We start from the raw sequence: 26203 nt of genomic DNA on the forward strand, positions 1-26203 counted from the left end.
ATTGGAACATTTTTCATCGGTGCTGCCAAAATCATCGTAGTCATTGATTAAATTCTGACACTATCCATTCACAAAAATATAAAACATCCTTCGGGGCGCCCGAAATGCCGGGGCCCCGGGCTGCAGCCCCGGTAAGCCCCTGCTAAAATCCGGCCCAGCCAGAGACAAATAAATAGAACAAAAGGTGATTTATACTGTAGTTGGAAAAATTATAATTTATACAGAATAAACTTCCATCAAATAGCTGGTTTAATCTTCCATCAACTACAAATATTTCCAAATAAGTTGATTAAATTCCTTAAAAAGTGTCTATATGCTGATAAGATCCCACACAAGTAACAATAGTCCAGTTCAGTTTAACCAGTTACCAATCCAAGAATCAACAGACTGAATCAGTCATTAGCAGGTTTAGTTCAGTGTTTCACCTGCCTTACATGTTAAGTGTTTCCCTTCTGCCTCACCTGGATTGAATCTGTGGATGATTAACAACCTTCTGCACTTCTTGATGGCTGCAGACGGTCATGCAAACATCTGACTCAGCTGTTCTGGAACAGAGGCTCATTTAAGCACATCATAATAAAAAGTTTCAAATCCATGCTGAGAGTGGAACTCCTTCAATCGGGGCTCCTCCGCAGCTCTGATGTTACTCATACAGGTGAAAAGGAGAAGGAAAACAGAGAGACAGTAGAAAGAAGATCACCCAGTGCACTTTAACCATCATCTTATTTCTGAATTTTCAGTCGCTTTGAACCTTTTACTTAATTTTCTGACAAATGTCTCCGGACGTTTGTCGTGTTTTTTTAACCTTTAGCCGTTTAGCCGATTCTTTTCATCCAACATGTCAAAACCAACTATTTTCTGTACCATTAATACACTCTTGATACATTTTTCTGCATCAGGAAAATAATCAAGGACTTTAACTTGTTTTCCAAACGTTTCATCCAGAAAATCATTAGTTTCCTCCAGAGTGTACAAATCACCACTGGATGTTTGTGAATCTGCGGTTGAAACGCCTCTGAGTCGCTGTCAGACTCCATGTCCTCTACCTGGGCAGGTGAAGCTGCAGACTGAACCTCTGCAGCGCCACCTTCAGGTAACGCTGCAGCCTCGGCAGCAACACAACCAGCCGTCTGATCCGTTTCTATATCCAGATTGCTCCCATCTGAGGAGTCCTTGGGAACATCGGTTCCAGTTTTCTCAGTCTCCTCCCGTGCAGCGTGTTTATTCAGACCACTGCTTCCCTCCCAGCATCAGAGCCAACCGACGGAGGAAACGCCCCGCCCTCAGCAGGCGGAGGAGCTCCAACCACCGGCGACTCCTCTGCACTTCCACTCACTTCAATCTGAGCTTCCTGCTTTTTGTGAGGGCAAGAAGCCCGTTCATGTCCAACATCCCACATTCAAAGCATTTCATACTCCCAGTACTCGCATAAACCATGTAAGATCCTTCTTCATATTTCACTCTGAAAGAAACTTCTAGCGTCTGTGTAGCAGTTTAAGAACATGAAAACCTGCCTCCTGAAAGACTGAACGTGTTTCAGCTTGTCATGTTTACATCCCGAACCAACAGTTTCAAAACCACTCGCAAGTTTCCCAAAGCGCTGGAGCTTTTTCTCCAACGAAACATTAGGAATGAACGGCGGCACACCTGAGATAATAACCCGGATGGAGGCACCGCAAGCAGCGACACCTGCAGGTCTCCGCCTACCGTCACACCATGACAATCAGCTGGTTCACAAAACGCTCCTTTTTTAAAAATATCACTATTCCTTTATTCATTCTGGAAGCATAAATTAAATTTCTGTGACCAACTAGATCAGCAACTGTCAACAGAACCGTTTCAACTGGGATCGTCGGATCATGTTGGACCCGAATCCGATTCCTCAAAAAGAATTTATCACAATAATGATTAGAAAACTTTCAGCATTTCTCTGTAATCAAGTTTCTTTATTGAAGACGAACAACAGACATTTATTTCTGATCTAAATCTAAAATATGAGAAGAAAACAGCATCAGTTCTGATTTGATGTTTCAGGTTTTCTGGATCACAACATAGAAAACAGAACAAAGTTCAGATCACTTTGATCTAAACTGATTTAACAACAAATAAAACATGGAAATACATGGATAAAAAAGTTAAAGGAAAACCATCAGAGTCCAGAGAAGTTTAGATTTTCATGAAATATTTCTGTCATCAGCATGAAAGAAATCATCAGCAGTGATTTCCTTTATGGCTCCTATAACACAAAGAACTAAACCGGAAAAATAAAGAAGATCAGAACAGCAGAGACACCAGAACCATGAACCCTGATCAACAACCTGAGAGACAAGAGGAAATCTATCTGGGTTTACTGAACTCTGCTGAGGATCCATAACCAACATAAACTCCAGCCAGTATCGGTTCAGTGAATCTGGTCTGGACTCTGTGGAGGAGAGTCATGGTTTCAGAGACGCTGTAGAAGGACAGAATACCTGCTGTGTGATCCAGGTACACTCCGACTCTGGAGGGAACTGGACCTGAGATGGAGGTCCAGATGTTGTTGTGTCTAAATCCATAACCGAATACAGAACGATCTAATGCCCAAGATTTATCATTATATCCAAAACCACATTCATACCCACCTCCTTCTCTGCTGATACTCTTGTATGCGACTGATACATAAACATATGACCCTCTCCACTCCACCTCCCAGTAACAACGTCCAGTCAGACTCTCTCTACTCAGAACCTGATACCATCCAGTGAATCTGTCTGGATGACTAGAATAAAACTGATCATGATCCATCCTTGTCACCTTCCTGTTCCCCTCTGATAGTCCCAGCCGTCTGAATGTTGTGTTTGGATCCAGAGTGATTTCACATGAATATCTTAAGAATCCAGCTCTGCCCTTTGGTTCTGGTTCTGCCAGTAGAACATCCACCTCAGTGACCATCAGTGAGATGTTTGTCCTTGAGTCTCTCAGGACATCCTGTAGTTTGTCTCTGAGCTCTGACACAGCTGCTGTCACGTCCTCAAAGTGTCCCAGAGGACGGATGTTGATGCTGGATGAGTGTGTCGACTCACTGAGTGCTGGCAGTGAGGGGTAGTTGAGGAGAAACTGGTTGTGATCCTCTGTGTGTGAGAGCTGCTCCAGCTCAGCGTCTTTCCTCTTCAGCTCAGTGATCTCCTGCTCCAGCTTCTCCTGAACATCTTTGACTCGACTCACTTCAGTTTCCTGCTGGGATCTGATCTGCTGCTTCACCTCAGAGCTTCTTTTCTGGAGGAGACGGATCAGCTGGGTGAAGATCTTCTCACTGTCCTCCACTGTTTTATCAGCAGAGCGATTGATGGCCTCCACCTCCTGCTGAAGCAGCTTCACATCTTTCTCCTGGTCCTGGATTCTCTGCTGGATGTTTCCTCGTCTCTCCTCCAGCTCTCTCTTCCTCTCAGTCCTTTCTGCTGCAGCTGACACTGTTTCATGGCCTTTATGTTCATCCATAGTGCAGAGATAACAGATACACTTCTGATCAGTGCGGCAGAAGACCTCCAACAACCTATCATGCTTAGAGCAGATGTTCTCCTGGAGGTTCTTGGACGGCTCCACCAGCTTGTGTTTCTTAAATGCAGCTGAATCATAATGAGGCTGAAGGTGTTTCTCACAGAAAGAGGCCAGACAGACTAAACAGGACTTGATGGCTTTCAGTTTTCTTCCAGTGCAGGAATCACAGGCCACATCTTCAGGTCCAGCATAACAGTGGTCAGCAGGAGCAGCTTGGAGTCCAGTCTTCTTCAGCTGCTCCACTAAAGCTGCTAGGATGGTGTTTTTCTGCAGGTCAGGCCTCTGTGTGAAGGTTTTCCTGCACTGAGGACAGTGGTAGTTTTCCTTTTTCTCACCTTCATCCCAGAAGTTTTTAATGCAGGTCATACAGTAGCTGTGTCCACAGGTAGTCGTCACCGGATCCTTCAGTAGATCCAGACAGATGGAACAGGAGAAAGTCTCTCGATCCAGCTGAACTGCCTGCTGCTCCATTTCTGCTCTCAGTAGCTCTGACTGTTAGTTTCATTTCCTGAGAACAAAAACAAGCTGGAGCTGTGATCCACCAATCACATGTCAGGGCAGAGAGGCTGCAGCCAATCAGCTTCCAGCTTCAGCAGGTCCCGCCCAGACTCAGTGTGTGTGTGAGACCAGGAAGAGGAGCGCTCTGAGAGCAGTAATAGTTTAAGCTGAATCATCTTCACAGCAGTTTTCTGCTCAAAATAACCGACTGAGTCTCTAAACTCAGCTTGCTAACATGTTAGCTCTCCACAGCTTCAGGAAATGAAATGAAAGAATCGTTCCTGCTGAAGAAACTAGATGTGTTTGGTGGTTCAGGGAAAATATGCCTCCTGTTTCCTAACTGCTCTATAATGACAGCAGAGAGTCCAATGTTTGCATCGTGTTCATATCAGTTTGTAATCCGTCTGATTATAAAGCTGTAAAACTTTAACCAATCAGCATTTAGTATTTCTACTGCCAGCTCTATTTCTGCATTTAGTTTTCAGAGAATCATTTATTTTAAGGTCCAACATCTGACCAGTTCTTCTGGGTTTTATGACACGTCTCCAACTTTTCTCACAGGTTTAAAGGTTTAAATTTTCCAAATGTTGAGAGTGGAGGAGCTTTAAGCTCCTCTTCATTTCTGCTGCCAGGATCTTTCTGTGGTAAAAACCTGCAGAATTTTCTTCACCTTAAACAAAACCATCCGGATGCTCATCCCTCATTCAGCCTGGACCAGATTCCTGAGAAGAGCCTTGTCAACGACTCCTTTTCAGACTTGAATGCAGCTCAGGAGATCCCACTTTCCTCTCTGGTGAACTCTGCAGAAACAGGAACAATCAAACCAGCTCCAGAGGAATTTAGCTGAATTTGGGATCAAATTAACAAACATGTAAACGTTACATCCTGCAGGTTTAAAGGCGTCTAGTTTGCAGATTATTTTAGACTTGATTAAACAAAATAGAAAATAAAGTTATTTTTAAAGTGGTGGATTTGGTTCACTCCTTTTAGATTTTGGTGCATTTGAGGAAAAGTGGTTTGATATATTTGTTCCTCTTCCAGGAGTTTAGGGACCACAGCCAACTACAATTAGCTAAAATCAAGAAATACTTTGACCCCATCTGGAAACATTTAGAAACTTCTTCATTTTAATAGTTTCAAACACAAATATGTTTGATGTGCTTTGATACAAACAGTGGACACCATCTTAGCAACACGGCACAAGCTAACAGCCATGGTCTTCCTCATGTCGCTGTTCAGCGTCACATCAAGACAGTTCAGCTTCCCAAGCTTCATTTATTTCAATATTTTAGATTTTATTCTTTATAAGACATCGATATGGTTAGATTTAAAATCATGTCAGGAGTTTCTTTCACTCTGGTTTTTAGTTTTTTACACCATATAGCAGCTTTTTTTCTACATGCAGACTAAAAACTTTAATATTGGTCCATAAAACATGAGCAGTTGATCTCTCCAGCTCCTCCAGAGTTACCTGGAGCCTCTTGGATACTGTAATGAAAGCTCTTGTTTTGCAGCTGCGCCTTAGTTTTTACGTTTCTGAATGATGGGTTGAGTTTTGCTTCATTGGTGTTATGGAAATTTCATTATCAAAGAATGAGAAGCTGTTTCAATAATCAGAGAAAGATTAATCTTTGTCTTTAAGTTTCTTTATTCGAAGGCAGAAGCGTTTGAAGACCCGTCTCCTTAGCGCAGTCAGGAGAAGAGCCCTGAACAACACACATCACATCATTATATAGTCACAGCAAGGAAAGGAGCCACCCAAAGTCTGATCTGATCTCTACTGCCAGATGGAGCACAGAGACAATCCTGACCTCATGAACCGTCCCTCACCTCTTGGAGGGGATGATTTTATGGCAGGACAGAGAAACCATAAGGATTTCAGGAGAAACTTCTAATTCTTCTTTGTCAGTTAGTCCTGGGTTCAGGTCAAACCACAGTAAAAAACAAAGTGTCAATTTAACACCTATAGAGTTGAATTTAACTCCGTTTCAGAAAGCATTTGGTCCCACTAGAAAACTGTGTAAAATGTTCTCTATAGCCAGTGTCACATTTTCAGAGTTAATTTTACTCATTTTAGTGTCAAAATCAACAAGTCAGTGAGTCAAATTATTTAACACTATTGTTGTTTTACACTCTTCAGAGTAATACTGTTATTTTTATGGAGTTAATTTTACACTAAATTTACTTTAAAATGTACACTTTATTGTGTTGTTTTTTCCTTTCTCCAGTTTTTTTTTTACACATATACCATATAATGCTAAATTTTTAGCATTACATAGCATTTTTTAGCCATATAATGCTACATTTTAGCATTATATAGCATTTTTTAGCCATATAATGGTAAATTTTAGCATTATATAGCATTTTTTAGCCATATAATGGTAAAGTTTAGCATTATATAGCATTTTTTAGCCATATAATGGTAAAGTTTAGCATTATATAGCATTTTTTAGCCATATAATGGTAAATTGTAGCATTATATAGCATTTTTTAGCCATATAATGGTAAAGCTTAGCATTATATGGCTTTTATAAAATCTACCAATCACAATAATCAAAGTTATAAATTGACAGTGACAACATTTATTCAACTTGATGATCCAGTGGCAAAATCACTTTAACAGTGTCATTTTAATCATCTTCAAAACAAAGTTAACCAAAGATAGCAATATGGGACAACAAAGAGAGCAGTGCCATTTGCTTCATATGACATTTGTATGTCAAAGGGCTTCGGATAACATAGATGGTTGACATCAAACCAACAAAACCTTGCATCATTTTAGTAACTTCATGAAAATGTTCATGAAAAGTTCCTGTACATAAAGGCAATGCAAGCAGCAACGATTTGTCTGTAACTATGAACTCAGACTTGATCTGGTAAAAGAGGCATCTCAGATCCAACTTTGCCACCAATAACCAGATGAGGGCGCTAAATAAGCCCACTGTGTTTTGCCCAGTTCACTTTCATAACTTGAGCCTCACTTGCATTGGCTCAGAAATGTCAGAACCTCCTTTTACCAGGTTTAAAGACACCATTTTCCCTGGTCCAATGTCCAATCGATTAAAAGTTGATGAAGCTTGCCAAACATGTGCCGTATAATTTTGATGTGTTTTAGCGAGTGTGTTGGTAATGTTTTTAAATGACTTTAACTGTTTCTTTAAAAAATTGTGTTTACCTTCATAGCGCATGCACCAGCTATGAAGCACAGGGCCAATTTTCTGAATGCACCTAGAATAATGGATGAGAAAATTTGGTAAAAGTTTTTTCTGTGGATACAACTTTTTAAACAGGTTGTGATGATCCACAATCAAATGTTTTAAATATACACACAGACCTTGGGTTAACATTGGAGAAAGAACAATATTTACACTTTGTAGCAGTAAAAGGAGGAGGCGCCAGTGTGGATTATCAGATGTTACCAGATCTCCAAACCTGAGAGGAACATTCTTCAGCAAGCACCATGATTGAACTGCATTTAGTCCCAGATCATTCGATTCTCCACATAAATTCACAGCCACTGGCCTGTTGTTCCTCTCCATGAATCCATAGTCAAAAGTTCGTATTCTCAGATTCACTTCCTCCAATGTAATGTGTTCTTTAAAACACTCAAACTAAATGTTCAACTCGTACTGGCCAATCCCTTCAAAAATGTCCTGCATCACATCAACTGAGAAGTTTTCAGTTGTGTGAAACAACATAAGTGAATTTAAAATACATGAACGCTTCACACCAAAAACATCAGGAAGAGAGGGATTGGAAGCCATTTCTTGGCAGTGTGCATTTCTTTGGTGTGCAGCACTATTTTGGAAGAATCTCTGGAGAATTCTGTTTGAAAGTTTTTCAGCCAAACAGAACCTGCAACAATACCTGGCACTGAAAGACTCAACCAGGCCAAACAGGCTATGTAGGCCTAAATGATCCCCAGTAACCTGCACAATACTCCCATGAACATGGCAACCGCACAGAGGAATAACAACTCCATCAGTTTCCAAAACTCTCATGTCTCTAACAATAGGTGCAAGAATTTCACTGAAGCCAGACCGTTTAACATCTTGTGCATGAAACAAGGCACAAAGGTGTATGTTAGCCAAAAGAGAAATCCCTTTTGGAGAGAAGTTACGTCATGTCAAATATATTGCAGCCAATTTGTAAATCCCTCGTTTGGAACAACTTGAACTGTGTCTCAGTTTTGCAGTTCTCAGTTCAGGGCAAAAACGGATGTGTGTTTATTGGTCTGGGAGGGGTAGTATTCTATTTTTACTGCTAAAAACAATCTTTGAAAATACAATATGATTAATTTTGTTTTTGACAAGACCCCAATTTTTTTATTTTATGTCTATGAACAAAATATAAATAAATTGTGGAGGGCTCCCTGCTGTTCAGGGCCCCTAGAATCATCATCACTTTTCACCCCTATACCTTTGATTATTTATGCTGCTGCATTAAGCTGTACTGATCCTCGCAAAATTGTATTACTAATAAATATTCAGCATAAAGAAAAATCTAAAAGATGTTGTGGACATTCAAGGGGTGGTCCTGGAGGTCAAAGGGGTGGTAGTGTCGCCTCAAAGTGGGCCCGGTTCTCCAGAACCAGGATCGCTCACGGAGGTGCCGTACCCGGGGTTTGGTTGCCAGGACCCTGCCTTACCTTGGTCAAAAATCCCTGTGGCTCTGGAGCCTCCACGGAGCTTAAACCCAACCCTACCCACACTCGGCTCAAGAGTCCAAGGTCGAGATCTCATAGTAACCTTTGGCCTCCAGAAGGCTTCCGTGTGTCTTTTCCACCACCCAGGACTCGGGCACCAAAGGCCTGCTTGGACCTCCACACTACCACCCCTTTGACCTCCAGGAGCACCCCTTGGACCACCAGGACCCACCAGGACCGAACCTTGACCTCCAGCACTTGAGGTCAACACGCAAACATTTGGCAGCAGCGCCGTCAGATCCCTTATGGCGGGCCTCAAACTCCATAACCAAACCTTCATGTGTGGCAAACATGCTCCCTCGTGGTTCCAAGGACCCTCCCCCACGACCCCGGAGACTCCCCCACCGAAAATCCGCCCTCGGAAAGACTTTGGGAGGCTTAATCACACATGCAGACATTAGGCAGCAGCGGCATCAGATAACTTACAGCAGGCCTCAACACCCCACGGAGTCACACAAGTCGACCCCCAAACTCACCCTTCTTCAAAATAACCAAAAGTTTCCATATGGCAAACATGCTCCCTCGTGGCTCAAAGGATGCTCCCACACGAGCCCGGCGACCCCCGACCCCAAATCTGCACTCATCAGGACTCAGGGAGAGATGAGTCCCACCAACCTTCCAGAGGCCCTCGACCAAAAACCAGCTTTTCAAAAACCAATACAATAGCTCCACCTGGTGGATCTTTCATCTTACTGCACATCCACCCGAATGGCCTAAACTGAGCCCAAATTCCCCATGCAAATGCTGCATAATGTCTAGGTTCAAGTTCCCAGACCCTAGGCAGCAGAATTCGCCATTGCGCAGGATAATGAATAGAAATTTTAGGACATAAGGGTGCATGGGTCTAACCCACTTCCGTCCTGACCTTTAGTCTCCTCAGTGAAACTAAAGCTGCAGTATGTAACTTTTATATAAATATTTTTTTCACGTATTTTTTAAAACTGTCATTATGTTGTGACAGTATGGTAAGAGAGGTTATCTGTGAAAAATCTATTTCCTCTGCTTTCTCCCAGTGCTAGAAACAACAAGTCAGTGGCAGGAGAGTTTTAGTGCTGTCAATCACAATCTCATGTGGTGCTGCTCATCCTTCCTCCCCCTTGCTTTGTGCCATACTGCAGTCAGCATAGCACAGAGCTGTGCAGATTCAAACTGTGAATGCTCAGTTAGCATTGCTATCAATGATGGCAGATAAATGATTTCTTACAATAAGTTGTTTCTCCACCATTAAAACATTTAGCAGTGAGTGAATGAGACTAATTGACAGCGCTAAGAGCATCCAACTAGTTCTAGTTCTGATTGGTTGTTTTGGTCAGAACGGTGCATTACTTTAACCAGTAGTAGTAGTTCAGCGACGAGATGGAGGAGATTGATTGTTTTCACAGATTATCTGTCTCATAACAAACTGCTATGACATCATGACAACTTTAACAATTGTGGAGAAAACATTTTTTTTTAATTGAAGTTATGTACTGCAGCTTAAATAAAATGCAGCTACATAGAATTTTTGATTAGTCTGAATTGTTTGTTTTATGTGTATTTTGCATGTTGCTTTTGACTCGTTGGGGGAGAGATTTCAGTATCTAACACTAATAGAGAAAAATGTAAGCAATCTACTTGAATACTGAATGTGGATTGTTGGGTGTTAAATTCATAAGCAGTAAATATTGTGCTAGTATCAATATTAAACCAAAAAAAGCAAGGCAGATTCAAGCCTTTAAAATTGTGACCCTTTCATGGGTCAAATAGACTCAAAAATTGTTGGGGCCCAACAATATTTTGTTTTTTAGGGGGACCAAGATTTCTGGCAACGACCCTGGTCCATGCATATTAAATGCAAATGCAAATATTAAATTCCTAATAATTAAACGTTTCAATAATTAGCTTAAATTAACCATAATTTAAATGAAGTAAACAAAAAGAGTATTCATCATATTTCAAGTTAATCAAGTTAAAGACCAAATTAAAGCCAAAGTGAACTTTCAAAATATCAAACAAGGAAAATAAAAATAATTTAATTGTCAAAAATTCAAGCAGTGAGAGAACAAAAAGTAAAATAAATATATACCATATCAAACTTAAGTGTAGCTACTTTCATTGTGACCAATTTAACTTCACTGCCTCAGCATCAATGCTAAAGTGCCAGAAGTCGCACAGAATCAGCAAACCAGTTTCCTTCTCAAACCGAGTCGGGCGAACTGAGCCACAATCAGCTCTGACAGAATCCCAGTGACGGTCCAGGAACGCAGCGCCAATAACTCTGATAAAACAATCGAGCTGAAGTTTCACATGCTAAAGCAAAACTGCTGTCAGATAAACAACTCAGCAAGGAATCAAACCAGTAGGTCCACAGATTTGGATGAATTTGTGAGGAAGACGCCAACAGCAAGACACAATCACCGTGGAAACAGGGGAGGAAGTTCAAACTGCCATTAGAAATGACTAGAAAACTTTCAGCATTTCTCTGTAATCAAGTTTCTTTATTGAAGACGAACAACAGACATTTATTTCTGATCTAAATCTAAAACGTGAGAAGAAAACAGCATCAGTTCTGATTTGATGTTTCAGGTTTTCTGGATCACAACATAGAAAACAGAACCAAGTTCAGATCACTTTGATCTAAACTGATTTAACAACAAATAAAACATGGAAATACATGGATAAAAAAGTTAAAGGAAAACCATCAGAGTCCAGAGAAGTTTAGATTTTCATGAAATATTTCTGTCATCAGAATGAAAGAAATCATCAGCAGTGATTTCCTTTATGGCTCCTGTAACACAAAGAACTAAACCAGAAAAATAAAGAAGATCAGAACAGCAGAGACACCAGAACCATGAACCCTGATCAACAACCTGAGAGACAAGAGGAAATCTATCTGGGTTTACTGAACTCTGCTGAGGATCCAGGACCAACCCAAACTCCAGCCAGTATCGGTTCAGTGAATCTGGTCTGGATCTGTGGAGGAGAGTCATGGTTTCAGAGACACTTTAGTTAGGAACTGGCTTCAATTGCTCAACTCCTTGGATCCCCAGAGCGCTGCACACTTGCACCAGCATGCCGACAACACTGCTGCCGTTCGCTCTCCAGGCTGCCTTCACGATGACGAATCCCGACATAGAATCCACAATCACTAGGAGGTATCTCTCACCTTTCCTCCCATTCACCTCCATGGGGCCAGCCACATTCATGCAGATTGAGCTCCAGGGGAAGGTGCTCTTGATGGTCAACCCCTCCACACGCTGCCCTCGGCGGCCTGCGTTGTATTGACCACACACCTCGCAGCCCCTCAGCACGCGTTGGACCTCTCTCACCGGGATCCACAGGTCTTGTTCCACCAGCTCCTCACGTGTAGGTCGCACGCCTGCATGTCCTAAGGCCTCATGCACGCTTCGCACGACCTCCTCCACGTGTTCTTCTGGGACCTCCCGTCCTCTGGGAGTACTGTCCCACTTCTCGATTCCGACAAACACAACCTTTCTTGATCCACTTTTCTTGCTCACTTCCACTGGATGCCGAACCACCACAAGACAGGTCCCATAGTTGTAGCGGGTGCAGTTGTAGTGGTCTTTCATCTGCAGCATTGTCTTCAGGTGTTCTTTCAGTTGTTCTTGATTGGTGCCATAATGGTACTGATGAAACATCCTTTGGTTCACTTGAGACCATGTCTCGAATCCCTCTCTACACAGCATCACTCTCACTGGGGCTGACTGGAGCAGGGATTTAGACAGGGATTGTTCTCCTTCTTTTCTCTGGCTTTGCCCTCCTGGGCCTTGATCATCACTTCCTCGTGGGATGGCTTCCATCTGCTGGACGTACGACTGTGCGTCGTCTCTCTCATTCTCCATGTTGTCTTTGTCCTCGAGTTGCTCGACCCCAAAGCCTCTCTAGGATCCTTAGAGCAGGGATGGGTTCAAGCTACTTTGGCTACTAGCTGCACTGTCTGGACGTGGTCACTGTCCACAGTGAGCTCTCCTCACCCACACGCCGTGCAGTTACTGCGAGGGTGGTGACTGAGGCCTTTCAGTCACCCACAACTCCACTCCTGTAGAGCTGCTACTCTAAGTAGGTTGCCTCAGAGCTCTTCTCCTATAGCCCACCTACTTCCTTAGGACTACGCCTCTTCTAAAGGTCGCCGCCCCACATGTTAACGGTCGCTCTTTGAAACCAGTTAAACCAGTAGGTCCACAGATTTGGATGAATTTGTGAGGAAGACGCCAACAGCAAGACACAATCACAGTGGAAACAGGGGAGGAAGTTCAAACTGCCATTAGAAATGACTAGAAAACTTTCAACATTTCTCTGTAATCAAGTTTCTTTATTGAAGACGAACAACAGACATTTATTTCTGATCTAAATCTAAAATATGAGAAGAAAACAGCATCAGTTCTGATTTGATGTTTCAGGTTTTCTGGATCACAACATAGAAAACAGAATCAAGTTCAGATCACTTTGATCTAAACTGATTTAACAACAAATAAAACATGGAAATACATGGATAAAAAAGTTAAAGGAAAACCATCAGAGTCCAGAGAAGTTTAGATTTTCATGAAATATTTCTGTCATCAGAATGAAAGAAATCATCAGCAGTGATTTCCTTTATGGCTCCTGTAACACAAAGAACTAAACCGGAAAAATAAAGAAGATCAGAACAGCAGAGACACCAGAACCATGAACCCTGATCAACAACCTGAGAGACAAGAGGAAATCTATCTGGGTTTACTGAACTCTGCTGAGGATCCAGAACCAACCAAAACTCCAGCCAGTATCGGTTCAGTGAATCTGGTCTGGACTCTGTGGAGGAGAGTCATGGTTTCAGAGACGCTGTAGAAGGACAGAATACCTGCTGTGTGATTCAGGTACACTCCGACTCTGGAGGAAACTGGACCTGAGATGGAGGTCCAGATGTTGTTGTGACCAAATTCACGATTGGTCTGAGAACATATTAATGCCCAGGATTTCTTATTATATCCAAAACCACTTTCATACCCACCTCCTGCTCTGCTGATACTCTTGTATGCGACTGATACATAAACTGGTTCCCCTCTCCACTCCACCTCCCAGTAACAACGTCCAGTCAGACTCTCTCTACTCAGAACCTGAGAATAATCAGTAAATCTGTCTGGATGACTAGAATAAAACTGATCCTGATTCATTACGGCCACCTTCCTGTTCCCCTCTGATAGTCCCAGTCGTCTGTTTGCTGTGTTTGGATCCAGAGTGATTTCACATGAATATCTTAAGAATCCAGCTCTTCTCTTTGGTTCTGGTCCTGGTTCTGACAGTAGAACATCCACCTCAGTGACCATCAGTGAGATGTTTGTCCATGAGTCTCTCAGGACGTCCTGTAGTTTGTCTCTGAGCTCTGACACAGCTGCTGTCACGTCCTCAAAGTGTCCCAGAGGACGGATGTTGATGCTGGATGAGTGTGTCGACTCACTGAGTGCTGGCAGTGAGGGGTAGTTGAGGAGAAACTGGTTGTGATCCTCTGTGTGTGAGAGCTGCTCCAGCTCAGCGTCTTTCCTCTTCAGCTCAGTGATCTCCTGCTCCAGCTTCTCCTGAACATCTTTGACTCGACTCACTTCAGTTTCCTGCTGGGATCTGATCTGCTGCTTCACCTCAGAGCTTCTTTTCTGGAGGAGACGGATCAGCTGGGTGAAGATCTTCTCACTGTCCTCCACTGTTTTATCAGCAGAGCGATTGATGGCCTCCACCTCCTGCTGAAGCAGCTTCACATCTTTCTCCTGGTCCTGGATTCTCTGCTGGATGTTTCCTCGTCTCTCCTCCAGCTCTCTCTGCCTCTCAGTCCTTTCTGCTGCAGCTGACACTGTTTCATGGTCTCTATGTTCATCCATTAAACAGATGAGGCAGATACACTTCTGATCAGTGCGGCAGAAGATCTCCAACAACCTATCATGCTTAGAGCAGATGCTCTCCTGGAGGTTCTTGGACGGCTCCACCAGCTTGTGTTTCTTAAATGCAGCTGAATCATAATGAGGATGAAGGTGTTTCTCACAGAAAGAGGCCAGACAGACTAAACAGGACTTGATGGCTTTCAGTTTTCTTCCAGTGCAGGAATCACAGGCCACATCTTCAGGTCCAGCATAACAGTGGTCAGCAGGAGCAGCTTGGAGTCCAGTCTTCTTCAGCTGCTCCACTAAAGCTGCTAGCATGGTGTTTTTCTGCAGGTCAGGCCTCTGTGTGAAGGTTTTCCTGCACTGAGGACAGTGGTAGTTTTCCTTTTTCTCACCTTCATCCCAGAAGTTTTTAATGCAGGTCATACAGTAGCTGTGTCCACAGGGAGTCGTCACCGGATCCTTCAGTAGATCCAGACAGATGGAACAGGAGAAAGTCTCTCGATCCAGCTGAACTGCCTGCTGCTCCATTTCTGCTCTCAGTAGCTCTGACTGTTAGTTTCATTTCCTGAGAACAGAAACAAGCTGGAGCTGTGATCCACCAATCACATGTCAGGGCAGAGAGGCTGCAGCCAATCAGCTTCCAGCTTCAGCAGGTCCCGCCCAGACTCAGTGTGTGTGTGAGACCAGGAAGAGGAGCGCTCTGAGAGCAGTAATAGTTTAAGCTGAATCATCTTCACAGCAGTTTTCTGCTCAAAATAACCGACTGAGTCTCTAAACTCAGCTTGCTAACATGTTAGCTCTCCACAGCTTCAGGAAATGAAATGAAAGAATCGTTCCTGCTGAAGAAACTAGATGTGTTTGGTGGTTCAGGGAAAATATGCCTCCTGTTTCCTAACTGCTCTATAATGACAGCAGAGAGTCCAATGTTTGCATCGTGTTCATATCAGTTTGTAATCCGTCTGTTTATAAAGCTGTAAAACTTTAACCAATCAGCATTTAGTATTTCTACTGCCAGCTCTATTTCTGCATTTAGTTTTCAGAGAATAATTTAGTTCAAGGTCCAACATCTGACCAGTTCTTCTGGGTTTTATGACACGTCTCCAACTTTTCTCACAGGTTTAAAGGTTTAAATTTTCCAAATGTTGACATTGGAGGAGCTTTAAGCTCCTCTTCATTTCTGCTGCCAGGATCTTTCTGTGGTAAAAACCTGCAGAATTTTCTTCACCTTAAACAAAACCATCCGGATGCTCATCCCTCGTTCAGCCTGGACCAGAATCCTGAGAAGAGCCTTGTCAACGACTCCTTTTCAGACTTGAATGCAGCTCAGGAGATCCCACTTTCCTCTCTGGTGAACTCTGCAGAAACAGGAACAATCAAACCAGCTCCAGAGGAATTTAGCTGAATTTGGGATCAAATTAACAAACATGTAAACGTTACATCCTGCAGTTTTAAAGGCGTCTAGTTTGCAGATTATTTTAGACTTGATTAAACAAAATAGAAAATAAAGTTTTTTTTTTAAAAGAGATGGATTTGGTTCACTCTTTTTAGATTTTGGTGCATTTGAGGAAAAGTGGTTTGATATATTTGTTCCTCTTCCAGGAGTTTAGGGACCACAGCCAACTACAATTAGCTAAAATCAACAAATACTTTGACCCCATCTAGAAACATTTAGAAACTTCTTCATTTTAATAGTTTCAAACACAAATATGTTTGATGTGCTTTGATACAAACAGTGGACACCATCTTAGCAACACGGCACAAGCTAACAGCCATGGTCTTCCTCATGTCGCTGTTCAGCGTCACATCAAGACAGTTCAGCTTCCCAAGCTTCATTTATTTCAATATTTTAGATTTTATTCTTTATAACACATCGATATGGTTAGATTTAAAATGTTGTCAGGAGTTTCTTTCACTCTGGTTTTTAGTTTTTTACATCATATAGCAGCTTTTTTTCTACATGCAGACTAAAAACTTTAATATTGGTCCATAAAACATGAGCGGTTGATCTCTGCAGCTCCTCCAGAGTTACCTGGAGGCTCTTGGATACTGTAATGAAAGCTCTTGTTTTGCAGCTGCGCCTTAGTTTTTACGTTTCTGAATGATGGGTTGAGTTTTGCTTCATTGGTGTTATGGAAATTTCATTATCAAAGAATGAGAAGCTGTTTCAATAATCAGAGAAAGATTAATCTTTGTCTTTAAGTTTCTTTATTCGAAGGCAGAAGCGTTTGAAGACCCGTCTCCTTAGCGCAGTCAGGAGAAGAGCCCTGAACAACACACATCACATCATTATATAGTCACAGCAAGGAAAGGAGCCACCAAAGTCTGATCTGATCTCTACTGCCAGATGGAGCACAGAGACAATCCTGACCTCATGAACCGTCCCTCACCTCTTGGAGGGGATGATTTTATGGCAGGACAGAGAAACCATAAGGATTTCAGGAGAAACTTCAAATTCTTCTTTGTCAGTTAGTCCTGGGTTCAGGTCAAACCACAGTAAAAAACAAAGTGTCAATTTAACATCTATTGTTGGGTACCAGGTTGGGGAAGGTTTTGTTTTTCATTTTCAGCATCACCAACTATCCAGGAGAGGGCGCCAGCGATTCATGCTTTGACAGGAGGGTGTGCTGACGGGCTTAACAGGATGCACCTGAGGATCATAACCATCTCCAGGTGGAGGATATAAGCAGCGGGTTGCCAGCACTTCTCTGCCAGAGTGTTGCCTACAGTGGTACATGAGGTCCCTGTGTTTCTTTCTGAGAAGTGTTTTTTGATCTCTTCGTGTTCCTTCTAAATCAGTTTTCTTGCTGCTCTTCCCAGGACGCCTACGAGAGACTCTGGAGAAGTTTTCTCAAGTCTTCTGGCCAAGGACTGCCTTTGGAAGATCCCTCTCTAGTGGGGAGCCTGCTCTGCCCCGCCGTCCTCGGAGCCTCCAACTTGGTCAACCTGTCCGCCCTCCAACACCAGCACCCTTCCTACGCACCCTTTTTGATACCCTTACCTGGAACCCACTCCCCTCAGCCGATCCTAAGCCTCAGACTCCAAGTAAGCACCAAACCATTCTCCAGAGTTTGCTGTGTCCCATCTCCATTCAACTCACCACCTCTCTCTTGATTGCAGCCGTTCCGGATTTCCTGGTTCCTGTCATCCATTCTTTGCTTTGCAATTACTTGTACATTTTGTAAATAAACTTTTGCATTTACTCCTTCTCTCTGTGAGCGTTTCTGCATGTGGGTTCGACTCCTAAAACCCACCATGACACCTATAGAGTTGAATTTAACTCCGTTTCAGAAAACATTTGGTCCCACTAGAAAACTGTGTAAAATGTTCTCTATAGCCAGTGTCACATTTTCAGAGTTAATTTTACTCATTTTAGTGTCAAAATCAACAAGTCAGTGAGTCAAATTATTTAACACTATTGTTGTTTTACACTCTTCAGAGTAATACTGTTATTTTTATGGAGTTAATTTTACACTAAATTTACTTAAAAATGTACACTTTTTTTTTTTTTTCCTTTCTCCAGTTTTTTTTACACATACACCATATAATGCTAAACTTTAGCATTATATAGCATTTTTTAGCCATATGATGCTAAACTTTAGCATTATATAGCATTTTTTAGCCATATGATGCTAAACTTTAGCATTATATAGCATTTTTTAGCCATATGATGCTAAACTTTAGCATTATATAGCATTTTTTAGCCATATGATGCTAAACTTTAGCATTATATAGCATTTTTTAGCCATATAATGCTAAACTTTAGCATTATATAGCATTTTTTAGCCATATGATGCTAAATTTTAGCATTATATGGCTTTTATAAAATCTACCAATCACAAAGTTATAAGTTGACAGTGACAACATTTATTCAACTTTATGATCCAGTGGCACAATTACTTTAACAGTGTCAGGCTGAGCTGCTGTTGCTACGTCAACACCTGAGCTGCGGCTACAACTCCTGAGGTTGGCCTCCTATACCTGACCTGTGGCTACAACTCCTGAGGTTGGCCTCCTATACCTGAGCTGCGGCTACATCATCTAGCTGCTGCGACAACATTGAGTTCCCGCTACAATATCTGACGTGCGGCTACAAGGCTGGGCAGTGGCTACAACTCCTGAGGTTGCTACCGCGACAACACTTCACCTGAGCTGGACACAGCGCTTGACCATCAACTTGTTCAGATTAAACGGAAATGTCGAAAAGAAACACGAAGCAAAGCCGATTTATGGCAGAGGAAGAGTTTGAGGAGATAAAGAATTCCTTGGATTTTATGTCTGATGAGATAGCAAAAATCTCACAACAACAAAATCTTCTAATGAACTTAATGGGGGAAGTTAAAGAATTGAAGAGACAGAATGTAGAGAAAGACGAGCAAATAGCCTTCCTGGAACATCGAGTGGCTGACTTAGAACAATACAGGCGAATGAATGATGTAATTAGTGGCTTGGAAATGAAACCACGATCATATGCCCAGGCTGTGACAGAGCCAAGCATTACTGACAAAAGGGATGAAGATCGAGGAACTCTCGAAAACCAGGTAATATCGTTCTTCAGTAACAAGGGCATTAGCATTGATAATAATGGCATTGAAGCTTGCCATCCACTTCCACAGAAAAATAAAGGAGTTAAACCTGCCACTGTAATGAGGTTTACAAACAGGACACATAAGAATGAACTCCTAAAACAAGGTAGGAAATTAAGAGGATCCAATGTTTATATAAATGAGCATCTTACCAAAATGAACGCAGAGATAGCAAGACGAGCACGTTTTCTCAGGAAACAAGAGAAAATACAGTCAACATGGACTTCAAACTGCAAGGTTTATATCAAACTGAACGGTTCACCGGAGAAGCCAAGGTACTGACCATCAGACAAACTGAAGAGTTGGATAAATATCAGTGAAACAGGACAACCAGGCAACTTTTGATCAACTTTCTGAAATCCAGTAATAAATCGAAAATATACACATGAATATAGAAACAGATATTGACCCAGACAATTTCCTTGATTATTTGAATGACAACTGCCATTACTTCTCTGACAACTATAGCCAATGCTTTAATTCAGATCAAGTACTGTCAGTTATTCACTTCAACATCCGCAGCCTTTATGCTAATTATGAAAAAATCAAAGAGTATTTAAATCAACTAAAAAAGTCCTTCAGTGTCATAGCAATATCAGAAACCTGGCTCACCTCTGAGAAGGCAGCAGACTTCCCACTGGGAGGGTATGAGTTCAATTATATAAGCAGAAAGAATAAAAAGGTGGAGGTGTGGCCTTGTACATAGATAATGAACTAAAATACAAGGTGGTAGAAAAAATGCCAGTTGATGATGTAATGGAATGCATCACTATTGAAATTGAGTTTGAGAAGCAGAAAAATATTATAGTCAGCTGTATGTACAGAGCAGCAGCATCTGACACGGACGTCTTTACAGATTACATGGAAAGATTGTTTGCTAAGATTTATCTAAAGGTCATTTTCATCTGTGGAGACTTTAACATTGACATGTTGAATCCAAACAAGGTGAAAAGTACAGCTAACTTTATTGATGCTATACATAGTTTGGGTTTATATCCACTAATTACTAAACCAAGTAGAACAACAACACACAGTTCAACCCTGATTGACTATATATTTACTAATTACATGGAAAGTACATTGAGAAGTGGACTTATTATAAATGATATCAGTGACCATCTACCAGTCTTTGTTATCCTAGAAGAGGTTTCCAGAAAAATAAATGAGGGCACCAACATCACATATAAAAGAATAATGTCAGAAGACTCAATAAGTGCATTAAGAAACGATTTACAAGCAGAGAACTGGAAAGGGTTGTATGAAGAAAAAAATATTGATAAAGCTTTTCAGATATTTATCAAAATATTTAAAACATTTTACGATAAAAACTGTCCATCTGTACCTTGTAATTACAGGCAAAAAAACAAATACAAGCCATGGATTACTAAAGGATTACAAAACACATGTAAGAAAAAGAATAATCTATATAAACAATTTATAAAATATAAAACGTTTGAAGCAGAGCAAAAATACAAAACTTATAAAAATAAATTAACTATAATTATCAGAACATGTAAAAAAGAATATTATTCTAAAATATTAGAAAACAATAAACAAAACATTAAAGGAATTTGGAAAAGTTTACAAAGCTTGATAAGAAAGAAATCTTCTAATACTACTCACCCTGACTATATCAATTATAATGACAAAACCCTGAATGAAACAGTTGAGATAATAAATGGATTTAATGGATATTTTGTAAATGTAGGGCCTAAGTTAGCAGAACAAATAAATATATCAAACCCACTGGATATGGATACACTGGAAATTTGTATAAAACAAAATACATCACCTATGTACCTGAAACCTGTAGACAAAATCGAAATTAAGGAAATAGTTAATCAATGTAATACTAAAAAATCAATGGAATTAAATTAACATGTCACTTATAAAAAGGATAATCGATGATATTGCAGACCCTCTGACTTACATCTGCAACCTGTCATTTATAACTGGAACATTTCCAAATGCAATGAAAATTGCGAAGGTTATTCCTCTATTTAAATCTGGCAATAAGCATCTTATTAGCAATTATAGACCAGTGTCTCTCCTTTGTCAATGTTAGGTAAATTGTATTATTATCAACTATTTGTTATACTGTTTTATATGTTCTTAGTTTATGTAATCTTATTTGTTTTAGTCATATCTTTTAAGAAATGTTTCTGTATTGTTAATCACTCTGATTTCCTTTCTCAGAGGGCCTCTCTGAAGAAGAGCAGTGACAGCAGCTCTTCACAGAACGCCCTGCTTTGACCTCTTAGATAGCTATAAAACCATCGCCATGAAGATTCACAACTTGTCCTGTTTGATCCTGGGTCAGGAACTAGATAAACTAGTGTTAGATAGATTGTGTTGTTAGTTAGCTATAATCTTGGCGCTGTGACTGTGTGATGAAGTGTTTTTTCCCCTCCCTTTAGAGCAGGGGTCCCCAAACTACAGCCCGCGGGCCGGATCCGGCCCGCCACATCATTTGGTCCGGCCCCCTGAACAATGCCGGATCCGGCCCGCCTGCTCATACCAGAGAGCATTCAGTGTTTCTTTTTCATATATTGTATTTTCCGGTTTATATGTGGATTTTTCTTCAACCACCAGGGGGCTTTTGAGCAAATGTGAAATTTACTTTCCCTCAATGGAATATATACTCGTCAGTCCCAGTCACCGTTTCACTCACGGTTTTTTCCATTTGCATTCTGGGTAAAAATCTATCTAAAAGCGCGAATGTGTAGTCGTCGTCCCCCCCCCCCCCCCCACCGTCGACAAGAATTTTCTAAGTTTTTTTTGTCTGCAAAAACTAAGACCGGCCCCCGACCACAGAAAGGAACAGCTATGTGGCCCTCGCAGGAAAAAGTTTGGGGACCCCTGCTTTAGAGTTACAGCGCTCTCTGTGATTAGGGATCCTAAAGACAATAAAAAGAGAGGAGCAGGCAAATGTGCTTCAGAGCGGAAGGAGATTTGTAACTGAAAGCACATCTCTGTCTGTTCTCCTCACGAGTATTAAGAATCTAACTTTCTCTTGTCTTTCCTGTGTTATTTGCTGTGTTTAATAGGTGTCAACTCTGACATAATTTGGTCCTTCGAGCCGGAGCTCAACATACCAGAAGGATTCCAGCGGGTAAGGCGGATACCAGTAGAGACCGTGCACGGCAAGCTTCCTAGTGGAAGCTTTTCAGAACCTGTTCAAGGGCTGACACTCTGCCTGCCTGCTGGGATCTGAAGGTTGACGAGACTCCAAGGAAAGACAACAGGGGTGAGTGATTCTTGGTTTGGCGAGTGACTGGGGGTCATTGCGCGTATATAAAACCCTGGAAATTCTAGACTCTAACAGGTAACTAAATTAATGCACAAAATCCGCGTAGGATAGCGAAAGTCCTAGCGCAAAGTTTTCGCGAAACAGGCGGACGGAGCCTGGTGCTGTGCAAGGTTGGAGACCTTGTCCTGTTAGGCTGCGGGGCCTGGCTAATACCCGTGGTAACGGACGGCGGAGTCCGGCGACGACAGGCGCTTAATTTCCGTGACAAAAAGTGTGAAAGTGATTGGAGGTTTAAATGCCACTCGGTATTTTACCTCATATAAAACAGTAGGGTCGTAAGCAGCAAACCTCTTGTGGATGCAAAGGCAAGATTCTCCCACTCGAAAGAGTTGAAGTGGAGAATACCACAACAAGGTATTTTTAATTGCTGGCCTACTGAAACAAACTCCAGTTCATAGGAGTCAACGAACCTGGACCAAATTTAAATACATAATTTTTTTAAGCTAAAATAGCAACCCAAAGGTAAATTAATAATTTTTCAAATTAAAATTGCAAGTACTTTAAATAATGGGAAACACGAATTCTTGTAATTCCTCACTCGCTGAGAGTCCCGAAGGGGATGAGAAGTACATGCTGTCCAGATTTCCTGGTAGCACTGTATACATGACAAAATGGAAGAAGAAATATGGAGTAGAGGGGAAATTAAAATTTGAACAATGGCAAATTGTAGTGAAAAACTTGAGAACAGCATAATGGGAAAAAGAGGAAGAAAAAAGGAGGAAGAGTTGAGTTGTGCTAAATAATGGTTAAAAGAATCTGAGAACTTAATTGTAAGAATGAAAGAAAGCACACGGACTGCTGTAACGGTGCAGGGAGCACAAGCTCCTGCAGCCACCCCTCCCCCCGCCGCTGCAGCAGCTCCGTCTGCCCCAGTATCAGCTGCTGCGGTCTCAGCAGCACAACTGTACCCCTCAATAGATGAAGGGGCACAAGACTTATATGTTTTCAGACCCTGGATCTTAGAAGAGGCCAGGAAGGCTGTGGAAGGAATAACACCTGCAGCAGAGGATCCCGATATATGGGGAGAAGACATGACTGGCTTAATTCATTCTTATAGATTAAATGGGACAGAAGCAGGGGAAGCTGCAATGTCCTCACTAGGGAAAGACTGGGCAAAAGTAAGAGGGAATTATACGGGAAAAATAACTGATCAAAATGGTAGATTAGGCCCAATAAAATATCCTATGGGAGCGAATCCAGAACTGAGTGAAGCATTCAAAGCACAATGGGATCCATTATGTGAAAGAGTCAAAAGAAATTTTCGCAAAAAAGCAAATTACCGCCACTTGGCAGGGATAAAACAAATAGCTGGAGAAAAAGTAGATGATTTCCGTTTGCGTTTTGAAAAAAAGTTTAAAATGCATAGTGGGATAACTTTTAATGAAGATGACACCAGTTCATATCAGCAGCAACTGAAAAATGCTTTGCTGACGGGCTTTCGCCCTGAAATTGGGGGATGGATAAGAAAACACCTGGTTGAAATTGAAACTGTCCCTGGCTCACAATTAACCACGTGGGAGGGGTGGTGGAGTGAGGAGACCTCAAGCAGGAGAAATCCTCAGCATGATCACAGTTTATCACACCCCAAAAAGACAAGCCACCACACCAATCGATGAAATGGTGGACGTATGTGCAGCTTGGGATACGTTAAGTAGAATCATACAAGAAATTGAATTTCTGTGTGATACCGGTGCAAAAAAAATATTTCTTGACATCACTAAAATTAGGTTTAAAACCTCACAAGTGACAATTAATTTTAAGAAATACTACTGTGGAAATAAATTAAACACCTCTAAGTGTTGAAAATAATTGATGATTGAATTTAACTCAAGAATTTAATTTAGAGTTTAATCCTATAAAGAATCTCAAAATTGATTGAAATTGGTTTGGTTTTTGTGTGATTTTTTATTGATGCTTTTATGAATGAAAATTAATTCTATAAAGACAAACTGTGCTAAAGAATTGAGTAACGGATGAAATTATTGACTATTTAATATAAAATCTAAAAAACTTACGTTGTTACCTCGTCTGAAATGAAAGGTTAAGTGAAACTATGAAACTTTATGCAAACCTGGTGGATGAAATTAGTTACTCTAAAAATGATGATGAGTAAAAGCAATATTTTCTAGACTTCAGTCTACAAGATTTTAATCTGGATTTAAATGATGGTCATTAAATTAAAAAGGACAAATTCTGAATTAGCGGATTTGATTTAAATTAAAGATGGTCATTTTTTTAGCTAAACAAATAAAATAGAAATGTTTCACGTTGCTGAACTTGACAAAAGATCTTCAGTAATTATTAATTGTGACACATGGGCAATGCCATGTGTAAAGAGGGGGGACAAGGGAAATGCAGTGATAATAATAATATAATATAAATTCTTACAAAAACATTTTTTGTAATGAACTTTTGAGTTAACAAGTAGTGGGTTTTTGATGATGATTGCTGCTTTTTCTAAATGGGTTGAAAAAGAAGAAGTTCCAGCAAAGCATGCAGATACTTTGACAGAAGCTAAAGGCTATTTGCAAAACTATTGTCCCAAAACACAACATTCCACAGACTGATTACAGTGACAAGTGATGTGGGAATGACATTGAAAACCCCCACTGTGCTTATCATCCTTAGAGTGCAGGGTTGGTGGAAAGAACAAATGGTACTGTGAAAAGCAGACTAAGAAGTGCTTTGGAGGAACTGGTAGGCCCTGGACGCAATGTTTAGACTTGGTAAAATTATACATTAACATGTAAAATTATACATTAACATGTAAAATTATACATTAACATGACAAGTACATCAAAACTTACACCTTTTAAACATTATTCGTAAGGCTGTATAGATTGCCACAGTTTAATAATCAATGGTAAATAGATGAAGAAGCTACTTAAGCTGACTATATGAGAAGCCAATTTAGAAAAACAAAAACAAACTATTTTTGCCTAAACTCTCATCTCGGCGTATTCTCCTAAGTGCGACGGGCCGTACCAGGTGTTGCTGACTACCCCCACAGCTGTAGAAACAGCAGAAAGGTCAACTTGGGTTCACCTGTCACATTGCAGAAAGGTCATTTCAACTCAAAGAAAAAAAAAGTAAGTTCTGGAGGCTCACTGACCTACAGGGCAAAGGCCAGCGTACAAAGGGGGCCAAACCGAACAGTTTGACCGTCTCAAAACTGGTGAAGATTGTCCACAACCCTGGAGCATCCTTAGGAGCTGAACGAACTTAAACATTACTGAAATGGTGAATCAAAATATTTTTATTTTTTATTTTATGTTTTCATCCTGGACTGAATAATAACTGGTTATTAATGGTAGAGCAGGCTGCTAAATTAGTCAAGCAAGATTGTAAAGTATGTATGGAACTAAGACCTTCACTATGTGTAACCCCAGCAAACATTAGAAAGCAAAGCTTATTGGAAGTGATGAGTAAAAATAATCCTAATAGCACCTGCAGGATTTATGATTCAATATTTAAATTACTGTAGCTGATGAAAAGAAACCTTTCTTAGCTCCAGGAAATTTCACATGCATCAACATAACAGAGAGTGGGAAGAGATTAGGAAATCTTTCTGATACAATGTGTACTACCATGTTCTCTGTAAACAATGATTTTAACCTTGTCTCTCATGCAGACGTCTGGTGGTGGAGCGATGATGACAGGCTTTTTGATAAGTTACCCTGACAGGTTACGGGTTTCTGTGCTCTAGTTTCTTTATTGC

At 41.0% G+C, this 26203-nt stretch overlaps 4 protein-coding genes and 1 long non-coding RNA gene across 5 annotated transcripts; 2 read left to right on the forward strand and 3 right to left on the reverse strand.

Annotated features, from left to right (window-relative positions):
* Window positions 1–1925: 1925 nt before the first annotated feature.
* On the reverse strand, window positions 1926–4065 carry LOC148156033 (tripartite motif-containing protein 16-like). Its single transcript, XM_088011070.1, has one exon. The coding sequence runs from the start codon at window positions 4006–4008 to the stop codon at window positions 2338–2340; it is 1671 nt and encodes a 556-aa protein (XP_087867196.1). The 5' UTR covers window positions 4009–4065; the 3' UTR covers window positions 1926–2337.
* Window positions 4066–13031: 8966 nt separating this feature from the next.
* On the reverse strand, window positions 13032–16022 carry LOC148156034 (E3 ubiquitin/ISG15 ligase TRIM25-like). The gene is made up of 2 exons (XM_088011071.1): window positions 15818–16022; window positions 13032–15157 (listed from the first exon to the last, which is right to left on the reverse strand). Exon 2 carries the CDS (start codon window positions 15118–15120, stop codon window positions 13444–13446), a length of 1677 nt encoding a protein of 558 aa, XP_087867197.1. The 5' UTR covers window positions 15121–15157; window positions 15818–16022; the 3' UTR covers window positions 13032–13443.
* Window positions 16023–16780: 758 nt separating this feature from the next.
* On the reverse strand, window positions 16781–18168 carry LOC148156035 (uncharacterized). Its single transcript, XR_015764783.1, has 2 exons — window positions 17852–18168; window positions 16781–17112 (listed from the first exon to the last, which is right to left on the reverse strand). It is a non-coding gene; the product is annotated as an uncharacterized LOC148156035 (long non-coding RNA).
* A 406-nt stretch (window positions 18169–18574) lies between these two features.
* On the forward strand, window positions 18575–19774 carry LOC148156036 (uncharacterized). Its single transcript, XM_088010679.1, has one exon. It carries the CDS (start codon window positions 18786–18788, stop codon window positions 19455–19457), a length of 672 nt encoding a protein of 223 aa, XP_087866805.1. The 5' UTR covers window positions 18575–18785; the 3' UTR covers window positions 19458–19774.
* Window positions 19775–22959: 3185 nt separating this feature from the next.
* LOC148156037 (uncharacterized) lies at window positions 22960–26138 on the forward strand. Its single transcript, XM_088011356.1, has 3 exons — window positions 22960–23151; window positions 23298–23998; window positions 26117–26138. The coding sequence occupies exons 1-3, from the start codon at window positions 22993–22995 to the stop codon at window positions 26136–26138; spliced, it is 882 nt and encodes a 293-aa protein (XP_087867482.1). The 5' UTR covers window positions 22960–22992.
* The last annotated feature ends 65 nt before the right edge of the window (window positions 26139–26203 follow it).

Source organism: Poecilia mexicana, unplaced genomic scaffold (assembly GCF_051168715.1).
Source record: "Poecilia mexicana isolate PSO_F unplaced genomic scaffold, ASM5116871v1 scaffold_12, whole genome shotgun sequence".
NCBI classification, from domain to species: Eukaryota; Metazoa; Chordata; class Actinopteri; order Cyprinodontiformes; family Poeciliidae; genus Poecilia; species Poecilia mexicana.